This window comes from Carassius gibelio, chromosome A12 (genome assembly GCF_023724105.1).
Source record: "Carassius gibelio isolate Cgi1373 ecotype wild population from Czech Republic chromosome A12, carGib1.2-hapl.c, whole genome shotgun sequence".
In the NCBI taxonomy this organism is placed as follows: Eukaryota; Metazoa; Chordata; class Actinopteri; order Cypriniformes; family Cyprinidae; genus Carassius; species Carassius gibelio.
Window position 1 is genome coordinate 9,799,906 of NC_068382.1, and position 15,459 is coordinate 9,815,364.

At 36.0% G+C, this 15,459-nt stretch overlaps 1 protein-coding gene across 3 annotated transcripts in view; it reads right to left on the reverse strand.

Annotated features, from left to right (window-relative positions):
• The window catches only part of LOC128025729 (zinc transporter ZIP11), an 87,110-nt gene that overhangs the window by 21,154 nt on the left and 50,497 nt on the right, over positions 1 to 15,459 (reverse strand). For all 3 annotated transcript variants that reach the window (XM_052612266.1, XM_052612264.1, XM_052612265.1), the window contains exon 6: positions 3,773 to 3,940. In XM_052612266.1, the coding sequence (XP_052468226.1) occupies positions 3,773 to 3,940 (168 nt within the window). The remainder of the gene's footprint in view (positions 1 to 3,772; positions 3,941 to 15,459) is intronic.

The following is a 15,459-nucleotide window of genomic DNA, read 5'->3' on the forward strand; positions in this document are numbered from 1 at the left end:
CTAGATGCTTCATTTAGGCTCTTTACCTTGACACGCTGTTAAAAGTGGTACATTTCGCTTTGTTTCTAGTAGAAAAACAGACTTCTGGGAGAGAAAATAAACAGAAAGCAACAGAAGGAGCAATGAGAAGCGAGATACAGACTCAACAAAGCCTGCTGGGGTTTCACTGCTGCTTAAGAAACAGCAAAGGAATCAGTGCCATCAGGAGGAGAAGCACTCAACTCAATCTTATCAAACATCCAGAAATCCACATGTGTTATCTCCACCAACTCGCACCAGAGCTTCATTAACACGTCACTAGAGCCTTGTGGCTTTGCAATCAAGATCTGAGGTTAGAAAGAGCCACAAAGAGCTGAGGTTGAGCTCCAAAACCGCCAAATGTCTCTGTCTGATCCTAATAGCACATCCCAGGATTGTTCGAGGAGATGTTGCTCTGTTTGAGTCTCTTCAGAGTGCTTCCCATCTTTGATGTGACAAAGAAGAAGAGGAAAGTGTGTGCTAATCAGGAAGTAGTGAGCAGCTTGTGTACCGTTCTCTCACATGCTCAGAAACCAGAAGAAATGGTAGTGCATTGAACACTGAAGAAAGTGACGGGAGGTCAGCCACATCTTCATTAAAATGGAAAATAAGGTGAAAAATAATAACTTCTTCAGATCATCCTGTCAGCACCTGTCCTGGATGTTGAATATAAATGCTCATGCAATTCCATTCACATTCCTCTTTCAAAGAAGAAAACTGCAATGAAGTGCATGAAACCACAGATCCCTACATCTCTGAACGGGCAACACACAACTCAAACTGACCCGAAATGACTCTGATGACCTGCTGACTTGATTTGGCTCGTGCTGCGAGGGACATTTACGGTAACAGGACCAGCACTACTGCACGACCACAATCAAGACTGATGAGAGACCGCATCTCAACTCTGTTAAGTGTGATGGGTTAACTTTCTGGCTTTGCCAAGGAATATTTTCTGCAATTTTGAGGAGGCACACTGTGAAGGTAACCTACAGAGATCACTGACGAAGTGCCTTTAAAGAAACGGAGGCTTGAAGTCCCATTGATGCTGCATCTATCTAAAAAAAAAAAATAATAATTATGCTGATTTGCAAAAAGACCTCATACTACCAAATTTGGTGATGCTAAATTTAATCAATATAAAAATTCCATTAGAGATATATATATATTTTTTTTTTTTTTGACAAAATACTTCATGTAAATGGTATAGTGCTTATGCACTTACTGTATTAAAATAACAAAAAGTATAAAAATGTATCATATGAGTTATAATATGCAGAGGAGTAGGAAAATATGGCCAAATACTGCATTTAATGTAAAATAATTTGGTCAAATACTGCATTTAATGAAAAAAAATAATAATAATTGAGAAAAGTTTATAAAAGGTAAAAAAAATTAAAAAAAAAATATTCTCAAAATCTGTAACTATCTGTTACTGTTTGTAAGTAATGAAACACCCACATATTTAGCAGAAATCATCTGGATCACGTTTGCATTTTTAAAATTTCTTTTTTCCTGTCTCTGGCCATAATTTTAACCTAGAAATCAGAATTAGGCATAAATAATGTCTTCAGACTCATTCACAGATGTGAAAACAGGCTGAGAACTGAACAAATAGTCAAAAACAGACTGGAATCATGACTTTGTGACAGTTTTTCTGCTGATTATTGATAATACAAGACCTTTTCACCACAAATGCTACAAAATGAGTCATATTTTGTAAGAAAATTATGACATGCTCAAGCAAAACAGACACTATTGTTTGGAATCAGCGATCTAGAATTAGTAAGAAACAAGTATTGAATTCAGTTAATATGTTGCAGGGCAGCGCGTTCTCAGCTTTAAAAAAAAGGTTAATTATTTCACATTGCATGCAATTTAGCATCCACTTAAAATTAGCTGAAAAGATGCCAAAATACTTATGTAGATTTGGACAATAAAAAGCATTTAACAGTGGAGGTAATCACCTTTTAAAGCTCTAATGTGCTGCTCACATCACTCAAGAGAACTAACAGTGCTACAGCAGCTACAGGTGCATTCTTCTCTCATTCTGACCTTTTCAAGATCAAATCTGGGCCAAAAGCACTTTAGATCCCACATCAGAGACCCGAGGGGAAAGGTCAGCTCATCATAATGTCACGGGACAAGCTGAATACAACTACACATGACTGAGACGGAGCTGGTGTGTGCCGAAAACCAAGACAGTTGAACTAATTAAGGGGGAAAAGAAGTTGAAGTCCAGCACATTCCACTGGGCTCGACTCGAAAATAAAATAAAATCATAAAAAAAGGAAATATTATTACAATTTAAAACAGCAGTTTTCTATGGGAATATCTGTTAAAGTGTAATTTATTTCTGTGGTGCTCCGCTGTATTTTCAGCATCATTCCTCCAGTCTTCAGTGTCTTCAGAAATCATGAAAATATACTGATTTAGTGCTCAATAAACATTTTCGATTATTATCAGTGCTTAAAACACACACTATTATGTGTGGAAACTGTGACACATTTTATTTTTCAGGATTCACAGATGAATAGAAAGTTTAAAAGAACAGCATTTATTTCAAAAAGAAATATGTTGTAACATTGTAAAAGGTCTGCACAGGCACTTTTGATTAATTTAATGCATCCTCGCTGGATAAAAGCATTAATTTCTTCCAAAATAAAAGACTGCAAACTTGTCCCCTCGTTCTGATGATTCATTATGAACAACCCTTGACAATATGTCCATTTATGAGAGTCTGCTGGCTCAAAAAAAAAAAAAAAGAAAAGCACATTCAGGCTCAGAGTCACTGTGTAATTAAGTGTGGAAAACATCTTGTGTTACATAGTTTCACTCTTGTTTGTAGGTCGTCCAGCAGAAGTCAAGACGTCTGGGAGAAGTGTGCCTCATTTCAAGGGCTGTGAGACGCACATCGTGGATATTTGAGACATTAATGCACGACATACGGCACTCAGACTACATGTCATCTACATTCACCTCACTGCTCAGGAACGATGAAAGCAGAGCAAAGAGATCGGAGGCCGAATGATTAACAAATGCATCAGGGAGAAGCGGCGTCTCAGTGATGTGATCAAGTGCTGCCGAAAGCGCCGCTGATAAAGAGGACAATAAAGGCAGCATGGTGAAAATGCAAAGGAGAAGATGAAAAGCACTGGAGCTGGAGGAAAGAGACTTTTAAAATGTCTTAAAAGCGGCAGAGTTTCAGCAGACGGGAGCCACATGTCATTTAACTACAAATATTGAATATCCGTAATTATTACAAAGTTGGTTGTGAATATACAATCACAGTAAGAGTCTGTGATCCTGGAATAGACCGGTGTCAGACTGCATCTTGTTTTAAATGAGCCTCGGTTCACCTGTCCATTAATGTATAAACTCTTTTATAAAAAAAAGCTTGTTGAACACAGGTGTCCTGATCGAAAGCCTGTCGCTTTGTCAGCATGAAAATAAACATATGCAACTCATGTTTCAGTGTGGGATCAAATCACCGTTTGAAGCGCCTGTCATGGGAAAAGGTCACATGCAGATACGAATAATTATGCGACAATGCTTTCTCATAGGATTATGCCACACAGGCTCATGAATGATAGTGAGATGGATAATGTTGAGTCATTGCTGACTTCAAACCCAGAAGAAAATCACTCCACAAAAACCTGAATTAAACTACCAGGAAGTTGAGACGCATAGAGAGATGTGTTATAGAAAAGCCTCAATAATAGAGGAATATAAGGTGAAACGAGGAGAGACTAACCAGGAATGTTGTGTATGGTGATGGCCAGGATCAGCAGTACAATTCGCCTCCAGCTGCTTCCTGTTTGACCGCTCACTTCCTGTGCTTTAGGACTCACGTCTTGCTCCTCTGTGTGGCCGGTGTTGGGACCCCTGCGTCTTTGATACACCTCTCCATTCTCGATTTTATCTAAGAGCAACAGAAACTGCATGTCAAACATCTTCTCAAATGCACTGTTTTGGAGAACAACACATTTTAATTTGCACATCTATAAAATAATGAATTAGTCAGTATATTAATCACACTATCTCAACAGGGCTGCAAACCTGATAGAAAATGAAATGGCATTGAAACGGCTGATAAAATGGGACCTCTCGAGGTTGACCAGCAAGATTTTCTAACGCAATTTCTTTCACAGACCGTTGAAGTGAAGTCACAGACAGATGGATTGATTGATAGATATTATTCATAAAGATAGCGTAAAACGTCATGTATGTAACCATAGTTCCCTGAGAAGGGAATGAGACACTGCATCCTCTAGGGTCATTATGGGGAACGCTTTCAGTTTGACTGGTGTCTGAAGCATATATCTAAAAATGACAATAATACTGGCTGGGGACAGCCTTTGCTGTCAGGAGGGCGCCAGGAGAACACATCATCCACTTCTTCGCTGAAGTTTGCATCCGAAGCAAGACTAGGAAACTAACGCAGTGTCTCATTCCCTTCTCAAGAAACCATGCTTGTTACCTTAGACGTACCCTTCTGTAGGAACTTTGAACTGCGTCTTCTAGGGTCACTATGGGGAATGGTATACCCCCACTACCATGTTGAGGGGAGTGCACACCAGAAAACCAAGGTCGAGCACTAAGTACCAACTCTACCATAGCCATGGGAGTTGCCCCAAAGAAAATCTTCACGGCTGTCAGTGACATTATCCCATTCGGCCAAGGGCCTGAGCTACATACACTAAAAGAAATTACCTGTTAAGGGCTGGGCTGAAAAGCTCAAGGCTTGGAATCAGAAGAAAGAGATTCATTTAAGGGGATACGGCTAGGTGTCTAAAAGAACCACACTGGACTCTGTCCTGTCACCTGGTTAGCATGCACACTTACCACAATGTGGCATTTAGAAAGTGCACAGAAGATTAGCGTGTGCACTTACCATAGCATGGGTTTAGAAAGATTCTGAAGCATCTGCTCACAGATGCCCAGAAGTCCTCAGACACTCAATCATGAGCGCCAGGCTCAAAGACAACCCTCTGAGGTGAGGGGAACAATGCCTGACTTGACCCGGATAGAGGCAAGCAGCAAGTGGCCCAACTACCTGATGTCACAGCCACGGAGCTCAAGAGCAGAGGGGAGGAACCCAGCTCGACCGAAGTGACCAATAGCTCAGGGTAGAGGACCTAACTCTCGAGTCAAGAGGAGGACTCACCCAATCTGCCCAGGACCAGCAAGTTTAAACGGCCCCTCCCACAGTGAGTGGAGCACAGCCATGTCCGGGACCAGATAGATTGCAAATGGGACATCAGAAATGGGATCCTGGTAAAACGGCATCACACATTTCTAAGGGAATAACAGGGTCCCATCTTAAAGGCAACTGACTACGGAGGGGGGCCCTTACAGCACATACTGGGATCAACGTAAAGCTGACCTTCAAAGAGAGGGGAGTGCTTCTCACCTCTGCCAGAAGGGGGCGCTTGATTAAAAGAGGTAACAAAGCAGGACATGATAAGAGACAGTCCACTGGAGCAGCTGGACAATACAACCAGACCTGATAGAATCTGAAGAAATAGCAAGAGCCAATAACCATGAATGCGTATTAAGCTTACTGCTCCTCAAAGCAGGAAGCACAAAAGAGGGGTTTCCACAGAAACACAAATCCCTCTTACATCAGGGAACGTAGTGTACTCCAGCCCACTCCGCAGAGGGGTGATTATTGGTTCAACCATAAGGGCAGTGTGACAGCGAGGACCTCCGGAACAGACCGTCTATGGAGTGGTGAGATCCTCAATAAATGTACATTTTTCATGTTCAGAAGAAGCGAGCAGCCCTGTCGTGTGAAAATGCAAACAGGTTTGTGTAAGTTAACTGCTCAGTGGAAAGAAAGAGAAGTTACAGTTTTTCATGTGTCTAATAGACATGAACAGGTTTTTTGAAAAAACATCTATGGCCTATTAAACATGTCTACTCTTCATGCTCTGTTAACTATGGTTCCACTAATAATAAACATATTACATAAAGCATTCATATTTGTCCATGCCCATGTTAATAGGATTAAAAACTTGAAGGCGCGGTTTCACAAACGGGGCTTATCTTAAGACAGGACTAGGCCTTAGTTAAATTAAGATATTTAAGCAACTTTTACAAAAATGCCTTAGAAGAAAATGTTACATGTGTGCATCTTGAGAGAACGATGAGATGGACATATTTTCAGATATGCCAGAGCAAGATATTTTCAGTTGAGACAGCTCAAACATGTTTTTTAGTCTGGGACTAGCTTAAGCCTTGTCTGTGAAACCATTATTAGTATTAATTTAAGGTACATTTAGAACAGATAAAAATGTGCGATTAAGTTGCGATTATTCACGAATTGACAATCATGTGATTAATTGTGATTATATTTTTTTATTGACTGACAGCTTTAAGTTAAAATGACTAAAATAAAATTTAGGCTTATGCTGGTAACTCATCAATGGACTTTCCTCGTCAATATAGGCTATATTTTTTCACTAATTCAAGTTTTTATATGAATGAACCTCTCAAGGGAACTGATTGTCTTCAGAAAAGTTTCATTTGCATTTTAATTTTCCCTGATAAGGTATAATTTATGAGCTGAGCTGCTTTGTTTACCGTTACTGGGGAAACCACTGTATTTCTGATGTTCCAAAAGCACCTCCTACTGGCAGAGAATGAATGTGCATTTTTAATAATGCAGTCTGCAGTTTTTGTTCAGACCAATTTGAAAATTCACCCACATAAGTCCGTTTTAGATAATATAATAATTTATTCTTTAGACTCATACCTAAAAATGGTTTAAATGTTAAATTGTGAGGTTTATCGTTTTATAATTTATTTAGTTTTTTGTTAAAACTTGTATTTCAAAGGCAAATCAATTGCTATTTCGTGGTCTACAACATGAAATAATGAAAGTTTCTGCTAAATGAATAAATGTAAATGTAAATTAAAGAATCCCATAATAACATGTACATAAAAGAAATTTAGAAACATTGGACACAACATTGTAGCATGATTGTGCAGCAGCAAGCATCACAACAAAAAAGGAAAAAATAAAAGGAATAATAAAAGGAAAAAAATTAAAATGCTATATAGTCATTTTATTAACAAAATTATATATTATATAAACTTACTTGTTTTATGTAGAACACATATATTTTACATATACATTTTTATATGTAATATACATATATTAGGGATGCACCGGATCCAGATTTTTTGGGTTCGGACGAATACCGAATCCACTGTTTAAGGTTCGGCCGAATCCGAAACCGAATACCGAATCCTACTCACATCCTTATTCCATTAACACAGTAAAACACATTAATGAAGTAAACAACGTCCAAAGCAATGTATTATTTATTTATTTATTTTTTTTTAACTGTAAAATATATATATGTATATATGAAAAAAGTAAACTATAGAAAAATAATAATAATTTCAGCAGTTTTTCTACAGTAGACAATAGTGACAAGATTCAGATCAATTCAGTTCAATGCTGATTGAATTAATTTCAAAGACCTTGAAAGTGGAGGAAAAAAAAAAAAAAACTTTTATGTGTGTGTTCCAGGCCTTGTTTGAATACCTTGCTAATGAAATGTGCCAATGAATTGATCCAATCAAACACAAAGTGCAACATAAACTATCAACTAATCAGTTGTTGCTGAGTTCAATACAGCCAATAAATCATTACTGTAGTCTCATTACTGTAGTCGACTTGTTTTCCCACAATCAATATGAAGACACTGCTAATAATCAGCAGTATGTAAAAGAACAAACGCCTCTTTTCAAAGCTGACCTGAGCTTTTATCTCCTCAAGGAACTCTCAAATCTCACTTTATTTATCACCGCTTTTATCGCCACTTAAAAGCCAATTGTCAAATCATTTATTTCCTTTAATCACTATAAAAAGAAGGGAAAAAATTAGGCCAGCAGTGCATCTAAAAGTCCACCAATTACCCGTCACTTTGGAGCGCAATTATGAATACATATGGTGAGAATTAACAGATAGAAGACAATGACACTGATGACCCTCTATTGTCCTCTCTGAAACGCGTCTCTCCCAACCACACACACAATCTCATAATGAATGCAGATTACTTGGGCTTAAAGCACATCCCTCATGTGTGATTGCTGGAGCACACACAGTAAAAGACTGTGGAAGATTTTCAGATGAGAGCTGAGGTGTTCACATGTGGAATAAGAAACAACATCCCATGTGAATTAATTATGAGGGACGGACAACAAGTCAAGGCTAAACCTGCTTCATGAATGTTAACGCTGTCACAGCATGGCCAGATATAATAGTCCAGTATCAAAATTTCCTCTGCACTGAAAGTTTTTTCTTTTCAATATATGTTGCATAGCCATACAATTTCATGCATTTCATGAATATTCACTGAGAAATTATAATTAATGAATACAAATAAAAATACAATTAATAAATACAATTAATAAAGATTATTAATAAAAACAGAATTAATAAAATAAATATATAAATAGAAATGTGGCACATTAGGTTCCATTTTGTTTAATAATTAAACTGGAGCAAATATGTCGCACAGCCATAAAATGTAACAAGCAATGCACATTTAATGGATATTCATTGAGAAAAAAATTAATAATTTGGCACTTTTATTTGTATTTTCTTTCATAATTCAAATGTAACAATCAATGTGCATTTAATGAATATTAATTGAGAAATAAAATAAAATAATAAACGTGGCACTTTTGTTTGGATTTTATTTCATAATTCAAATGTAGCAAGTAACGTGCGTTTCATTCATATTTATTGAGAAATTATATAATTAATTATAAAAAAAATAATAATAATTTAAATAAAATAATAATTACCAGAGAAAATATGCTGCACAGCGATACAATGCAACATACCTTGTGCATTTTAATAAATAAACATTAAGAAATTATAGAAATAATTATTTTAGAAAATAGAACAGATGCAATTTCAGCCTCAGTGAGTCTTAGCTTAGTCTTGTTTTCATTAATAAGATACAGGGTTGTTATCATTAACCAGAAGTCAATCAAATAAAGAAAAAAAAAGAATGAATATTATATATTATAAATATATATATATTTAACTGGAGCAGAAAGCATGCACAGATGAGCGATAGAGAATATATTCACACTGATAGCTGAATTAATTGCAGGTTCTTAGATAAAATCCATAGATGAAAGTCTCCAATTACTAAAAATGTGTTGTACATTTTACACAAACCCCACACTCACTGAGTCACAACAGCACAACTTGAAAAGCATCCAGTGAATCCATGCAAACACAGGCCTGAAACTGTCCACATCACTTTAACATCATATAAGAGAGTGGCATAAACAAAACAAACAAACAAGCATATCTTCAACTCAAACATATTTTTATTTAAAGGTCAGAACGGCGTGCTAGAGAAGTCCATCAAACTCTCTCCACAGGCATGCAGTTTTTCTGTTGATTACTGATCGTCTGCTAATACGTGTTCTGCAGCTACATCCCATATCACGGACTGATTTACATAACAGGAGGCTCAAATCTGTCTTCAGCAATCAGTCATAAGACCTTTTCAAAGCAAATTATACCTCTGCACAATATGCTATAAAGAGAAAGAGGAGTACGTGACCGTTTAATAACTTGAAAAATGTGAAAAACAACAGTTTTATTTTTTATTAGAGATGGGGGACCAATTATTAAAATTTCAGTTTTATTCAAGTTCAGACTGAGAAAATTAGAATGCAGCCAATACTTTAACTCACTGACACATGAAGATAAGGATGTCATCGACTGGGTAGAATCTGGTTGACAAGCAGTATATATCTGGATGTCATCAGCATAACAGTGGTAGTTAAAACCACGATGACAAATCATTTGGCCAAGAGGCTGAATATAGAGGATGAATAATAATGGTCCGAGAACTGAGCCCTGGGGAACTCCTTGTTTGAGCAAGGCACTAGGAGATTTGGATGCTTATGCTGTCAAACACACTAGAGCTTGATTCACTGCGATGATTTTACCCAAAACAAAGCAGGAGACATCAGCACCCTCTACTTGCCGGATATGACCCACTGGGGCACTTTAACCCAATTTAGGCTCATTTTAAAGCCAATATAAATCACATGCACTTTTACATAAACACCCACACACCTACAGCCCATCATACGTAGGAGATCTATAGAAAGGAAACCATGCATTCTCCTTTACATCTGTACAGTATATCAAACATCTCTGTCCATCCACAATCATATGATGAATATGAGGAAGCACTAAAAACTAAATTCTGACTTTCAGTGTTCTGCGAGCTTTAATATGTTAGTTGACATTCAAACAATATAATAGATTATATAATTAAATAAGTGAACAATTATAATACTTATAACAAATTATTATTTTTTAACTATTATATTTAATATTACAAAATATAATATTTAATGCAATAAAATATAACTGATAATTTAATGTGACAGTTACTGACGTCATTTTTTATAAATACATTAAGACATGTTATGCCCATCATATAATAATAATAATAAAACTTAAAAAATATTTAAACCATTTTACTTCTTGTGACATTTATTTTGTATTAAATATATAAATACATTATGTGCCCATTATATTATAAAATATAAATATTATATAAAATGTGTATTATCTTAAAAACCTTTGCAATATTTATATATATAAATACATAAATATATTGCATGTCCAGTACATTATATGATATAACTTATATATTAAAAATACTATTACATGTGAAGATTTTTTAATAAGCAAATAAATACATGACATTGTATTACATAACTTAAATATTATAAATATTTTTTACTTCATGTGACAGTTATTTCATTTTAATACATATTTAAATATACAAGAAGACCATTATATTTCATAACTTAACTAATATTTTAGTTAATTTGAGTTATTTTATCTCCATGTAGCAGTACTTGAAAAAAGAAAAGAAAAATTATTTGAAAAGCCTTTGAATTGTCATTAAACTCTAAAAAAATAATCATTTTTAATATCTTATATCCCCCAAATCACATAATAGAGACATAAAATGTTTGCTTTTAATATTATATTTATTAATGTATTTTTATTAATTATATATACATTAATGTATAAAACACAAACTATAACTATTTAAAGATTCATCAGCAATTAAAGACAACCTCTGTCTGACAGAATCTTTTAATTTTTTAGAAATAAAAAATGAAAAAATGCGAAAGGCATCCATCCCAAAATAGCAGTCATCATAACACAGCGTGCTTGTGGAAATTCATTGTTTCCATCTAATATCCCTATCTTCACGTCACCATAGAAACACTCAGCCATCAGTCGCAGTCAAACCCAAGCCAACACACAGCTTGCATAACCAAGCTTACATTCATACTGTATATTCATCATGTGTCTAAGCGTGCATATTCACAGAATCACACCAGCAGCATATGCACTCCATAATGCAGCACCAAACACACCGCACACGCTGCTTTGACCTCAGCTCACCTCATCTGCAGTTTATGAAACAAGCACACATTCATCAGAGCTGCTCTCGAGCTTTCAGCTCTGTAGTTACTAAACTAAAATACATACGAATCTAATACGAATCTAAAAGAAAAAAAGGAGGGTTTGATGCATGGTACTGTATGAAACATGCTTAAACTCTCTTACTTTTAATAATTTACCTTTTTAATCAACAATACGGTTGGTTATACATCAAGTCATCCCCTAAAAATGTTTTATTTAATTTCAAATCATTTAAATAACCAGCTAATATTCATTAAGAATATAGACAACACATGCATTAATGTAATTGTCTATTTGCAATATGTTTAATCTGTTCTATATCTATTTCTATTTATTTAAAAATAACATTAATTATTAATTTGCCACTTCTATGAATCAGTTACTTAAAAAAAACAAAACAAATTCCTTTACTCTTACTCTAATATATCTATCACGATACACTAATGATTCATTATTACTTAAATCAAAATTATATTTAATAATACAAAACAAAATAACCTCACATGATGTTTCTCTGTGCCATTTACTGCTTTCAGACAATAATGTTTGTCGTTAATCATTTCTGTGCATGCTGCATAATATAATGCCGAAATACACAATAATAGGTTTTACATTTTAAAAAGTAGATTAAAATAAATCATGATTGTTTTCTAAAGTATGTTTTCATGGGTGTTAGTCGCTTCATTTTTGTTGGAAGAAAAAACAACTGTCACATTGTTTTAAGGACAGAAGGTGAACGCTGGGAATGCATGGATAATAACATTGATAATAATCAGAAATGTTTCTTAAGCAGCAAATCATCATATTTTCATGATTTCTGAAGATCATGTGACTGAAGACTGGAGGAATGATGCTGAAAATTCAGCTGCACATCACAGAAATAAATTATATTTCAAAGTATATTAAATTGGAAAACCATTATTTTAAATTGTAATTATATTTCACAATATTACTGTATTTTTTTCTGATCAAATAAATGCAGACCTGATGAGCAGAAGAGACTTTTATAAAAAAAAAAAAAAAAATACAAATCCCAGATCCAGAGCTGTTTGATTTCAATTAATAAGTGTTTCTTCAGAGGGACTTCATATTAAATACCCAATAAATCAATGAACATTGCATGTACTGTATCAATATTAGCATATAGGCTTTTTAAGTTATCAGGATCAGAAGAAAAATAATAAAAGTAATAAAGCATAAATGTTACATATACATTTTGTTACATTAATGTTGCACGTCTTCCGGTTCCAGACATTCAGCAGAAGTGAGAACGTTTTATTACAGATGTGCGCACTTTATTTCACGTCTTCTGAACTGTACACAACAAACACCCGCTTACCCCCATTGAAAGGCTTGGAAGAGCCAGGACCATTTTTTATATAACTTTATTTGAGGAATAGATGATGGATGAATTTTCATTATCGGGTGAACTAACCCTTTAATGCGTTTTAAGCCTGATTAAAGTAAACAAGCTTATCTTTGATATTTCAGTGCAACTGACCATGAAAGCCATTCTCTGTGGGATAAACTAGAACAAAAACTTCTCATACTGAAATAACCCACTCATTTTAATTCTATAATGTCTATACAGATGTACAGAACCAGGCTTTTCTTTTATCGCAATAACTAGACTTCTTCAGAAAAGCAGCATTATTATTTTGAAGATCTATTATTTGATTGGCAACATTGTTCGGTCTTTTTTATATCTCTAGTAATGCGATGATACTACATGCACTTTTTGAACAAGAACAAAGTATTGGATTAGACGATGCTTTTAACGCATTGAGAAATACATGCCTATGGTGATCATTCCTGCAATAAAAATGATTTTGCGTTATGCAAAACTTTGAAATGTTTGATTAAATTAAGAATTGCAAACATATTTTTAACTACAAGTTAAATATGCAAATTTCATTACCTAATCAAATACGTATTGATTTGCATAAATTTCCATAATTAATCTGAACACTGGACAAAGTCAGACATTTTACAGGTTTTACAGAGGGGATTTTGGATTTCCTTTCCATAAATCAGAAAATACTGTCAGCAGACAGAAAAATAATATGTATTTCACCATGTTTTTAGGGGGGAATAACTGTTGTATGTGTTCTAAATCCCCTTTGTATGTTTATAGTGGAAGGACTTTTATTATGAATGTGTGCCGCTAGTTGACCTGAGTTCTGCTATTCCGCTTTACTTTCACTTTCACAAGCCGCTTGCTCCGCTCTTTCATCAGGTGTTAATGTGTGTGATTAAAAGTAAATGTATTTAATTATTCCAGATTATAAGTCACTGGTGTTTATTTCGTTGTTGTGTTTAAATATTCAGCTCGTGTAATAGAACCTTACATTGTTTAGAATGTTACCATATTTAAGATATAACGTGATTTAAATGCGTATGCTCGCTACTGTTAATCCTCTCATGTAGATTACTGTATAAAGTGTCAGTAGCAAGTTGTTAGTTACATGTCTATAATTTATATTTAGCAGATTTATTCGGTTTATTCCAGAAAGACCACATTTAACACTTTGTGGGCATAAGTTGTATAATATCCAATCTAATTGGAGCAATGATGTGCCATCAGCTGTGAACAGTTAAATACTTCACATAAAGAGTTGAACAGTGCCCTGTCTCCTGTTGCACTTCTTGGAGTCCCGTGGTGGATTGGCATCAACACTTCTACCGATCTATTAGTCTCGTCCGTTGAGCTGGATGCTATATTCACCGTGGTGCCCAGGATGGTCCTAACATTGTGCTGCTGACAACCTCTCACGAGCAAACATATCCTACTCCTAGTTTGAAAGTTTGTGTGTACCTGAAAGTAGTTCAATTGCTTCTGTGAGGAGGCAAGAGGTCTATTTCGACCTACGCTATCCTAGACGCTGGTTCTCAGTGGAGTATTATCCTTTCTGCAGCAGTCCAGCAGTTAGGAACTGAGGGAAGAGAAGAGATTATGGCCCTTGGCACCGTCTGACATGACTTCACAGAATTGAAGGGGCAGTCGATTGACCTGCTGCTTTCTCCACAGTCAAGACCAGAGGAGAAGCACAGTCTTACAGGTCTCTTCACCGTGCCTCACACTAACAGAGCAAACCTACCTCGCCAAGAGGCTTTAGTGATAATATCACAATCCCATTCCATCTTTTGTTAGGGGTCCAACCTCTTGATAGGGGTCCAACCTCTAATTTTAATCAGGTATGATTATCCGGCTTTGATTACCCCAAAGGAGCCCATCAGATTGGGACCAGTCACTGTACGCATGCACCTCGGCTGGTTGGTTCCTCCAGGGACCAGAAGGATTGCTCCCACATCAGGTACCTTCCTCGCAGTGTTTGTTCACTTCTCTTACACCACTGTGAGACCCTATCTTTCAACATGTTGAGCAACTCTTGCACCTTGATGTCCTACCGTCTCTCAATGACAAAGTGATGATTCTGCCTAAACAGAGGGTACTATGGAATCCATTCTGTCCAGCATCAAGAACCCTGAGAAGGACCTGATTAGAGACCCTGAGAGGGCTAAAGTGTACGAAGCTGAAATACAGAAGCTCCTTGACTCAGGGTATGTCATCAGGCTATCACCAGAAGGCCAGCAGGTAGACGAGGAGTTGTGGTTCACACCAAAGCATAACGGCAAATACAGGTTGGTCTTCAATTGTTCCTTTGCATATCAAGGTGTCTCTCATAACCAGCAGTTGCTTCCAAATCCTACCCTCTCTGCTTGGAGTCCTTCTGCGGTACAGGCAGTGTGTAGTCGCCATCAGTGGGGATATACATGGTATGTTCCACCAAGAGACTCCAACCAGAGGACAGACCCCTTCTGAGGTCTGTCAATTGGGAGGAATTTGGAGGAACATGCGCAGAAAGGACTTGTACGTCTATGAATGGCAATTCAAGCTCCTGATCGGTTAACGTGGCACGAAAGTTCGCCAAAGTTTAGTTTGT